We start from the raw sequence: 10,817 nt of genomic DNA, 5'->3' as shown, positions 1-10,817 counted from the left end.
GCTGCTCCGTCCCGCGTGGCTTGCGTCCGGCTGGAGATGCCCAGGGTCTCGGTGGCGCACCCGCTCATCCGCACCCAAGTTTGGAAGGTGCTCTGAGCAGCCATTCTCGGGCTCCAACCAAGACACCCTCTCGCCCGCCCCAATCCTTGCCGAGGGCCGGAATCCAGCCGTTCTCAGAAGGGGTCGAATCCCCTCGCGTCTCGTCCCTCATGGCCAGCCCTGTGCTGCTGGCTCTCTGCTTCGCCCTGGTCACGGCTCGGGGCTGGGGGTCGAGCACCAGCCCCACAGGGACGAGCGAGCCCCCAGACGGGCAGACGGTGGCGCCCCCGGAGGAGGAGACCCTGCAGAACGAGGCGGACAACCAGGAGAACGTCTTGTCCCAGGTAGGATGCTGTCCCATGTCTTCTCCGATGGTGGCGGGAGTCCCAAGATGGTGTCCGTTGAAGCGGGGATTTGGGCATTGGGAGCAACCTAAGGGAACCACATTTGCTTTTCGTTTGTCAGAATATTTTCTTACATGGTGGGACTTGAGTGCTCCTCTCAAAATCATGGGTTCTTTCAAGGTTGGGGAATCAGCAGGCAGATGGAAAGACCAACCACACAGCACCCTGAGAGGAAAAAATCAAAGGAAAAAAATCCTCGTGATTAAAGGGTTTGTGAAAAGTATTTTTGTCTGTGCGGCTGTTTGTCAGGATTGGAATGAGAAAACGTGTTTTCGCTATGAGGCAGATGGTGTGACCCACGGAGAGATAGGTCTGGGCGCCGGGTGAGACACCAGCCAGAAGCAGGGACCCGGACAGAACAGCAATGGTGTGGTGAATGTGAGGTGCCCCAAAGCAGGTGGTTTGACCGCTGAGATCATAGAATGGGAAGGTCCCTCTAGTCTGGCAGACAGACCACCAAGGCAGACCATGTTACAGATGGTGGTGATGGGCTCTGTAATTGTGTGTTTACAAAGTATCTCCCTTGTTTTATCTGACTCAGTCCTCAAGACACCTTTATACCCATTCTGTTGATAAGGGCAGGAGCCCTGGTGGCATAGTGGTTACAGGTTAGGCCGCTAACCTCAAGGTTAGCTATTTGGAAACCATCAGTCACTACCAGGCAAGTGGGGGAGGGGGGACTGTCTTTCTACTCAAGCAGTCTCGGAAACCCACAGGGCCAGTTCTACCCTATCCTAAAGGGTCACTCAGTAAAGAATATCAGTGAAGGGCAGAGGACTCCTGGTAGCATAGTGGGTTGTGCAGCTAACCTCAAGGTCAGCAGTTTGAAGCCACCAGCTGCTCTGCAGGACAAAAATGAGGCTTTCTACTTGCCCTCAAGATTTATAGTCTCAAACCAAAAAGAAAAAAAGAAACGCACAAAGGGCAGCTGCATTCTGAGCTACAGACTCACGAGGCGTCCGAATCAACATGATGGCAGTGGTGGGCAGAGCAGGGTTTCTGATCATCTCCAGCCCAGATCTTGTGACACTAAGGGGAATTGTCTCTGGAGAGTTGATCTCATGCTCTTAAGAGCAGGCGTGAAGCTGGTTCCAGGATTCTAAGGAGGAAAGCTAGCCAAGATCTATAGCTCTGCCTGCATCTCCATTGAGCCCTTGGGCTGAGCCTTGTCTCCCTGCAGAGGGAATGGTCAGCTACACTTTAGGATTTAGTGGACACTGGACTCCTCACCCCTCCTTTGATAATAATGCTAATGTATGCCCAATAACCACCCATCACCTCTCACTGATTCCCTAAATCCACAAAAGATACAAACCATTCCATTGGGCCCTCCGGAGTCACATCCACAAAAGCTTTCCTGAAACCCGAGCCTTCTGAAAGGAAAGAATCCACGCAGGATCTCCCTCCAAGCAGGGCTGTGTAGGAATCCAGGCTGAGCTTCAGGGAGCAGACAGCCAGGATTTACTGTCGGCCCTTAATGAGCCGCCACGTTAAGTCACCCTGAACTACAGCTCCTTCTTCCACGGATCCGTTCTGTAGTTGACAACAGACCTAAACAAATATTAGCATTCGACGAAACTCACCCTTTGCAAGGAAAGCATCACAAGCTTTCTTCTCTTCACAACAGCATCCCAGGCACGGTTCCCCTCAAAAAGCTCGCTGCCTGCCTGCATCCTTCCTCAAATGAAGGAACTGCACACACACACCCTCCCCCCGCCCCGTGCCTAGAAGGACCCGGGCTAGGGGTATGTAGGGTTTGTTGGAGAGAAGCCTTTCCACCAGCCAGAGCCCAAGGCAGGGACTCCAGGAGGCCTGCTGTGGTGTGTTTTCCTGCCTGGGGAGGCTGGCAGGGGAAAGATCTCAGAAGGAAATGTTTAGCATTGTAGAAGACACAAGCACAGCCGATTTGTTTTCCTGGGTTTGGGTTCAGAAGCTGTTCCTGGGTCCAAACAAACCTTTCACTGAGTAAATGTTCCTGCCTTTGGGCCAGTTTCTCACCTTCCCACTCATTTTCTCCATCCCCTCATCACATCTCTAAATTCAACCCATCCTTGCAGAGCCAGGTCTCACACTACTTCCGACATGAGGTCTTCCCTCTGCCCGTTTGAGCTCCCCCTCACTTTAGCTTTGCCTCCCTGGGCACCTACCACTCTCTACTTGTGTGCGTCCAACGTTGGACTTGCCTGAAGGATGTCCTTTCCGGCCCATCTCTTCCTGTCTTGTGGAACCCCTAGTACAGTCCTGGCCCATAGATGGAGCTCAGTGAAGGGTAGATAAACGAATGAGGATAGAAGCAGGACTTCCCTTTTGAAAATCAACTTTCCAGTTCCTCCTTCAACGCTTGCTCCTTTTTTTTCCTTTTTAAATTGAAACCTGGATTCTAGCAAAGGCAAGGGCTACTGGAAGGGATGATGAGTCTCATCTGGTTTTTTCCTTTAAATGATGAAAGGTTAAGGCCCTGGGAGAAAGACACAGCTTTCCAAGACAAACCAAGAGAGCTGAACTCTGAATGCCTTCAAGGAAATGCCGGAGTCAGCAAATTGCATGGCGATGACCTGTTCCCTCCATAGTTCAGAGTTGGCCGAGGTCTCTGGCTAGTGCAGGACGTTTGACATTTACAGGGAGCACAGTCTTCAGAAGGCTGACTGACGCCTGTGTCTGTATCTGCAACCCTTTGTCTGTCTCTCTGTTCAGCTGCTCGGGGACTATGACAAGGTCAAGGCTGTGTCAGAGGGCTCAGACTGTCAGTGCAAGTGTGTGGTGAGACCCCTGGGCCGAGACGCCTGCCAGAGGATCAACGCGGGGACTTCCAGGAAGGAAGACTTCTACACCGTGGAGACCATCACCTCGGGCTCCTCCTGCAAGTGTGCCTGTGTCGCTCCCCCGTCTGCCCTCAATCCCTGTGAGGGAGACTTCAGGCTGCAGAAGCTGCGGGAAGCAGACAGCCAGGACTTGAAGGTAGGCTGGTGTGGGGGGCACTGCCGGGGTAAGGCAGCCCTTCCCATGAGCTCAGCGTGCAGGAGTCCAGCCAGGGCATTGAAGGAAGTGAGAAGACCTTAAAAGAGACCAGTCCCTGGTGCCTAGAGTCTTGTGTGTGGATCTGAGGCAGATGCTCAAACTGGTCATTGTCAGTTCTGCATCTGAGGGGGATGCTGAGACAAAAGTGTGCCTGCCTCTCCTCACGGAGCTGGGGAGATCAGGCCTGTGAGCAGCTGCCAGACCCAGCCAGCCAAGGGAACTCGGTGTTCTTTCCAAGAGAAGAGCTCCTCGCGTGCACCCTGGAGAGGGAGGAACTTTTGGACCTCCACACTTGAGCTGGGGTGACCCAGGTGGACTGAGGCCTGCTCTAGATCCAGTCACCAAGCTGTGATAGACTCCAGAGGGTGGAGAATCTCCGCCTCCCCCTTCCCTCCTTCCCCTGGGCAACCCCATAGGTTAGCTTAGGGCTTCATAACATCCAGCATGGACCCCTTCACTTGCACTCTGGCGTCATAAAGTGAGCTTGCTCTTTAAGTCCAACTGAGAACTCCTGCTGAAGTTATTTCATTTGTTTGACCTCGGTTCCCTTGAATAAAATACGGGAATAATAACATCTACCTTATGGGGTTGTTTGGAGAATCAGTAAGACGACAACTGTTGGGGACTTGGGACAACTGTTGACATGTCCTTGTTGCTGTTGCTAGGCGCCGGACAGCCGGTCCGACTCCCAGTGACCCTACAGCACAGAGAGGAGCTGCCCCAGGGGCTCTTCCTGGCAGTCTTTCTCGTGTGGAACCAGCAGGCGGATGGAACTGCCGACCTTTTGGTCGCAGCTGAGCACTTAACCATTGTGCCACTAGGGTTCCTTGACAAAGAGGGCTCAGTAGACACCAATTGCATGAATGAATGTTCCTGGAGGTGCCAGTGCTGCCCCTGCTACCTGGTGCGCCCTGAGTGCCTGCCTGGTAGCCACTACAATGCCTTTGTACGATGATGGCCCAGGACTGAGCCCTATCACTCAGAGTGGCAGCTCTGCCAGGAGGCTGGTTCCAGTCACCCACTCATAGGATCGAACTCTTCGGAGCTTCTGGAACAAGAGCAGGCAAAATTTTCCTTTAGGTGGCAGATCATCATCATTGTACAATCGCATCCACCTTCCCGGACTCTTCCCCAGACTTTGGCTATCTCCCTCCGGTGAGGACGGGTCACAGCATGGGAATCTTCATCTGCAAGTAATGCTGGCCAATGCACAGGAGCAGAGGGTTTCAAAATGCCTCGCCAGGGAGGCTCTGTTTGAGCATCTCCCATCTGCCCCCTTGGCCTGCACTCAGAATGCCCTGCATGCCCCGAGCATCAGCCACCTTCCTCCCAGGGACTCTGTATGGGAAGGAGGGACAGCATGGGAAAAACTGAGAAAGTCCAAGTCTGACAGCTTGGTATATGACCCTGAGTCGGAGCCTCAGGTCTCCCTTTGCCCCAGGGTCATTGCAGCTATGACTACTGAGGAGCAGCCTTTGACTTTCAGCGGACAAGGAAGCTGCGTGTTTCAGAAGCATCTCCTCCAGGTACTGCTGCTGACCCGCCCCTTTGTTGAGTCTGCAGAGACTAATTATTCCAGGCCGGGTGGACGCGCAGGCCCTGCGTTCAAGAGATCCCAGTCCAGTAGCAAAGAGGCACGGGTGCAACTCACAGATTTCACAGAAGAGCGGTGAACACTTTGGCAGGCGTCCTGGTGGCACAATGGGGAAGCACTTGGCTTCTAACAGAAAAGTTTGCAAGTTGAGCCCACTCAGCAGCCCTGTGGGCGAAAAGCCCGCCAATCTGTTTCCTGTAAAAATGGCAGTTTCGAAAACCCCAGGGGCCATTCTGCTCTGTCCACGGGATCATGCTGAGCTAGAATCAACTCCGCGACCCCCAACAACAACCACAGCATGGGGAAGATGTCTAGACTTCAGAGTTTGCTTGTTCTCGGAGAGGCCTCCCACGAGCTTACCCAACGACTGCAGCAGCAGAAGGCAGCTGCACCACTGTGTAACTGCCCACACAAATGCCAGTTTCTCAGAGCCAGCCTCTCCACGGCTGGCTCGTGGCCTCCCTGTGGAGCCACCAGACAGGGAGCTCTGAAAGGAAAGTCCTCTCCCTGCCCCAGCCTCCACCTAACTCACTCTCTGCCTTGTTCCATAGCTCTCCACCATCATGGACATGCTGGAAGGCGCTTTCTATGGCCTGGACCTCTTGAAGCTGCATTCAGTCACCACCAAGCTGGTGGGGCGGGTGGATAAGTTGGAGGAGGTAAGGAAGAGTCTGGATTTCTGTATCCTTGTCAGGCCCCAAAGTGGATCTAACTTCTCGCGATATTAAGTTCACCCTTGAGAGACTTAACTCACTTTATTCATTGGAAAGGAAATAGGAGACATAAAATATTCACTCAAGAATCATGCCAAATTAGTTGTTGAGAATCCATGAAATACAAATACCATATATATGTGTATGTGTATGTGTATGTATGGAGCCTTGGTGGTATAGTGGGTTATGTGTTAGGCTGCTAACCACAGGTCACAATTCAAAACCACCAGCCTTTCTATAGGAGAAAGACAAGGTTTTCTACTCCCATAAAGAGCTGCAGTCTCAGAAACCCACAGGGGCAGTTCTACCCTGTCCTATAGGGTCACTATGAGCCAGAATTCACTCAACAGCAGTGAGAGTTTGTACGTGTATATGTGTATACACACTATATATAAGGAATATATTTCTTTTTTCACTTTGACTTCCAGGAAACTCAGTGTGAAATGAAATGACAAAGTTCAATAATTAACATCTTACCGCTGGTATGAGGGTGGAGTCATGTTCTTCCTGGGTATCTAGTTGCCCAGTTCTTGTTCTGGTTTTAATTCCAACTGTTCTGGTGCATGCCTTCGTGTGTGTGTGTGTGTGTGTGTGTGTGTGTGTGTGTGTGTGTGTGTGTAAGTACAAACTGTTACAAGTGCAAACAATCTGTGTAAATATAAATTACTATAATGCAAACACTCCTGTAACTACCACCCAGCCCAAGAAATAGAGCAACGTGAATACCCTCAGAGGGGCCCTCAAAGGAGCCCACAAGCCCTTTCCTGCCCGCCCGCCACCCCCAACCAAAAGAGTCACTAACCTGACTTTTGTATTAACTGTCTTTCTTGTTTTTCTTTAGATTTTTACTATCTCAGGGCATAGTCCTAAATCTAATCATTTCATCTAGTTTTGAAATGTGTAATAGCGGCACCTATGGAACATGCATGTGAGGTGGGGCGGGGTTACAGACATCTCGAATCTGCTTGGGAGTGAGGAGAGATGACTATTATTGCAGTGAGAGCCTTGTTTTTCTGAGTCGTTGGCAGGGTGCAGTCATACCACCTTTCTGTCACTCTTTATTAGTAAAGAGATTACAGTGTCCCTTCTCTGACAGGGTTCTGTTTTATGCAGGTTCCAGCTGGCGGCAAGGTTGACTGTGTTAGTAATTAATGCTGTCTCCTGGAAAAGGACTCAACCTTACCACCCTTGGCGGTGGTGATGGGCCAGGAAAGGAACTTTCCTGGATGAGATACCACTCTGTCCTGGTGGAGTCCCCGAGATAAGGACAGCTGGTGTCACCGTCTTCATTAGGGGTGTTGTGTAATAGTGGGACATAGACGTCATTATAGACATGACAGTCATGCTGATAGTAAGCTTTGTTGCTGTAACCCTTTAACATAGCGGTAAGAGCTAATTTAGTCACCAGAGAATCAATGATCATCATTTCTCCTTATTGGTAAGAGCCTTGTGGATTCCAGTTCCAGGGCTAATACGTGAAGCCATGGCTTGAGGAGATGTTGTTTCAAGTAGAAAAATTTTCTTTAGTCTTTAGAGTATTCCTATATGTGGTACATTAAATAATGGAATGACTATAAACCACTCAATATCCCTCATGAAGAAAAAAAACGGGGGGTGTTTAGAGTTCACCATGGAGGAGCTGAGGTTTCCTGATAGGTCATTAGTAGGTGTCTCACTTCCCTTGAGTCAGTCCTGATGATAGCGGCCCTATAGAGTTCTGAGACTGTAGCTCTTTACAGGAGTAGAAAGCCTCCTCTCGAGCCCACAGGCAGCTGATAATTTCAAACTGCTGACCTTGTGGTTAGCAGCTCACCAGGGCTCCTCTTCAGTAGGTGTAGAATGTGAAACAAAAATGGTAAGAGTCTCCACTTTGTGGCAAAAAGAGCACTAGCCTAGGAGTCAGGAGAAAAACAGCTTGGGACAGATCCCACCCGAGTCCAATTTTCTCCCCGTAAAATGGGAATTCCCGCTGAGATGGATTGACAGAGTAGCTGCAGCGATGAGCTCAAGCGTCACAACCCTTGTGAGGATGATGCAGGACCGGGTGTTTCATGCTGTTGTGCACAGGGTCAGCGTGAGCCTGACTCGATGGCACCTAACAACAACAACAACAAAGTAGGAATTGAGGCACCCTAAGGGCATGGTGATTAAACACTAACTGGAAGATTGGCACTGTGAACCTCTTAGCCAGTCCAAGGGGAAAGATGTGCCATTCTGCTTTGCTAAAGATTTACAACCTTGGAAACCTGACAGAGCAGTTCTGTTCTTAGAGGGTCGCCGTGAATTTGGATCAACTTCCTGGCAGCAGGTTTGGTTTAAAGTGGGAAGGTGTCCGTCTAGTGAGTAGGGTTGCTGAGGAGATACAAAACAAAACAAAGGCAAGCGCCAAACTCCAAGCCAACCTCACGTCCGTCAAGTGTGTTCCGACTCATAGCGACCCTATAAGACAGGTAGAACTACCCGTGTGGGCTTCCAAAATAATCTCGATGGGAGTAGAAAGCCTCCTCTTTTTCCCTTGGAGCAGCTGGTGGTTTCTAACTGCTGACCTTGTAGGAACACTCAGCACATAACAACTATGCCCCCAGATCTCCTTAAATGCAAATTAGTTGCTGTCAAATCGAATCTGATTCATGGGTAGTACTAGTATGTCAGAGTAATACTGAGCTCTCTCCCTAGTGTTTTCAATGGCTGATTTTTCAAAAGAAATTCTCTAGGCCTTTCTTCCAAGGTGTCTCTCAGTAGACTCAAGCCCCCACCCTTTTGGTAACAGCTGAACATATGAACTTCCCCCTTTAGGGAATCTCGCTGGGGTGAAAGGTGAGTTAACCATTATCAAAGTACTTGGAAACCGTTAACTAAAACAAGGCTTTTGGGTAATGACCAGGGACTAAGTGGGGCAAAATGTCTCATGTCGAGCAGAGATGTGTTGATGAAACCCTGCAGTTGTGACAATGAGTTACAGGACTCTCCTTCCACTCACAAACATGTTCCCAGCAAGCGAGCACCAGTTCCTTCTCCAACCACCCTAGAGGGCCTCCTCCAGAGGTGTCCTGATGTGTTTTCTGAATCTGACCATTTGCTCTGGCGTGGTTGGTAGGTTCACACCACTTCAGGTCTGATGAGAGAGCTCAGGGTTCTGGACCCCGGCTCTGCAAACAGGTCAAAAGGAAGATCCCTGAGAGAGCAGACCTGAGTTGAGTGAGTAGAATTGGCACCTTGAGTCTCCTTCTCCAGGGTCACCAGCCAAATGTGGGACTGGGAGTGGCCAACACCTTCCTAATACCAGTGGAGCGGAGCCTACCCACCCACTTTATGTGGACTTGGAACATCTCATGTTTGAAGCCACTTTCAGATCCTTTCAGATCAAAAGGGATCCAACAGTAGAAAATGCCTCTATTTCCCTTGGCTCCCCAAATACCTAAATTTGTGATGCCTTTTATCAGAAGATTGCATTTCTATAGCATCAAAGGGGAGACAGCCATCTCTTCTACCACCTGACCTTGGAAGCCATGTGATTGTCTTCTGGTGACCCCAGATCAGGCCCTCCGCCCCTGAGGAGGCCAGGGGTTGAGTGTTTCCTCCCTTGCCCACCAACTGAGCCTTTCCTGCTAACAAGAGATGGGCACGAGGGGGTGGAGGAGCGGCAGGATGGTATCTTGCAGTCACTGGGATTTTGCCAAAATAATCCCTTATATTTATATAGCATTTTACTTTTTTAAAAAAGCATTCCACAAAATGAAATTTTGTACAACAATATGTTTCTGCCATGTTGCAATGGGGGACTAAGTTTATTGATTTTTTTCTGCTGTCTAATATTTCATAGTGTAACTATACCAAAAATCAATTTATTCACTTCTCATTAGTGGGTTTTAGGGTGATCTCTATTATTATTAATTTTACTACTAGGAACAGGGCTTCCAGAAAACTCTTGTACATCTTCCCAGTGTGTGTGTGTGTCTGTGTACGTGTCTGTGTGTGTGTAGAGGGGGCATCAAAAATCGTGTGGAAAAATGGAATTAAAAGAAAATGAAAATTTCCTGTGGGGGGAAAAAAGCCCTCCACAAGCATTAACTGACTTGGTCCTATGGACAGGGCAGGTTGTGAGGTGCCAGAAAGTTTGGTGACTTGCCTGAGAGCTTAGTGCTGGGAACTGTAGGGCTGAGCTTGGGTATTTTAGTTCCTTGTCCCTATGATTTCCTTTGAATCATTGCTGTTGGCCTTGCGATCACTAGTTTTTCCACCAGAACCTAACACAGTAGCTCCTCCGAGGGTTTCTGGGCAGAATCATGGCTGTGTCCCATAAATCCAGCTCAGTAGGATCAAAGTCGACTTAGGGAAGGTCCCACCTAGGGAGACGTCCAGGCTCCTGTTACTCGGTCAGTGAGCGGTTTCCCCAATCCAGGCAACCCAAAGTGACAAGGTGGCTCTGTGGGTGACACCAGAGTCTTTAGGTCGGTCTCAGACTCTGGACCCCTGGAGCAGAGCACTGCTTCTCAGCTTGAGCCCCAGCCATTGTCTCCCTGTTTGTACCTGCTACTTCTGTCTGACTGTCTGGAGTTTGCAGTACTTTAAAAGGCAGAATGTAGGCACATAGATCTATTTCCCCATTCTCATATATAAATATCTTTGCATATGTACCTGTCTTTATCTAGACCTCTATAAATGTCCTGTGCCTCCCAACTCTTTCCTCTATTTCCCTTGACTTTCCTCCTGTCCCACTATCATGCTCAGTCCCCACCAGGGTTGGGCCTCCACTCAAGTACTCCCTCAATGCAAGAATACTTTCTTCTATTAAATTGGCATTCTATGATGCTCACCTTCCCGATACAACCGCTGAAGACAAAGCAGGTGAATAAGCAAATGTGGTGAAGAAAGCTGATGGTGCCTGGCTATCAAAAGATATAGCGCCTGGCGTCTTAAAAGCTTGAAGGTAAATAAGCGGCCATCTAGCTCAGAGAAATAAAGCTCACATGAAAGAACATATCAGCCTGTGTGATCACAAGGAGTCGAAGGGATCACTGAAGACAAATGGGTGCATAAGCAAATGTG

General features: G+C 49.7%; 1 protein-coding gene across 1 annotated transcript in view; it reads left to right on the top strand.

Annotated features, from left to right (window-relative positions):
- The first annotated feature begins 151 nt into the window (after positions 1–151).
- The window catches only part of OLFML2B (olfactomedin like 2B), a 38,602-nt gene continuing 27,936 nt past the window's right edge, over positions 152–10,817 (top strand). The window contains exons 1-3 of the mRNA XM_004706777.2: positions 152–383; positions 3,138–3,401; positions 5,607–5,714. Coding sequence (XP_004706834.1) covers positions 210–383; positions 3,138–3,401; positions 5,607–5,714 — 546 coding nt within the window. The 5' untranslated portion in view covers positions 152–209. The remainder of the gene's footprint in view (positions 384–3,137; positions 3,402–5,606; positions 5,715–10,817) is intronic.

The sequence above is a fragment of the Echinops telfairi genome, unplaced genomic scaffold (genome assembly GCF_000313985.2).
Source record: "Echinops telfairi isolate 266 unplaced genomic scaffold, ASM31398v2 ScPeMD7_7424;HRSCAF=8462, whole genome shotgun sequence".
Classification (NCBI taxonomy): domain Eukaryota; kingdom Metazoa; phylum Chordata; class Mammalia; order Afrosoricida; family Tenrecidae; genus Echinops; species Echinops telfairi.
Note: the sequence above shows the minus strand (reverse complement) of the source record. Positions and strands in the feature narration are given on the sequence as shown.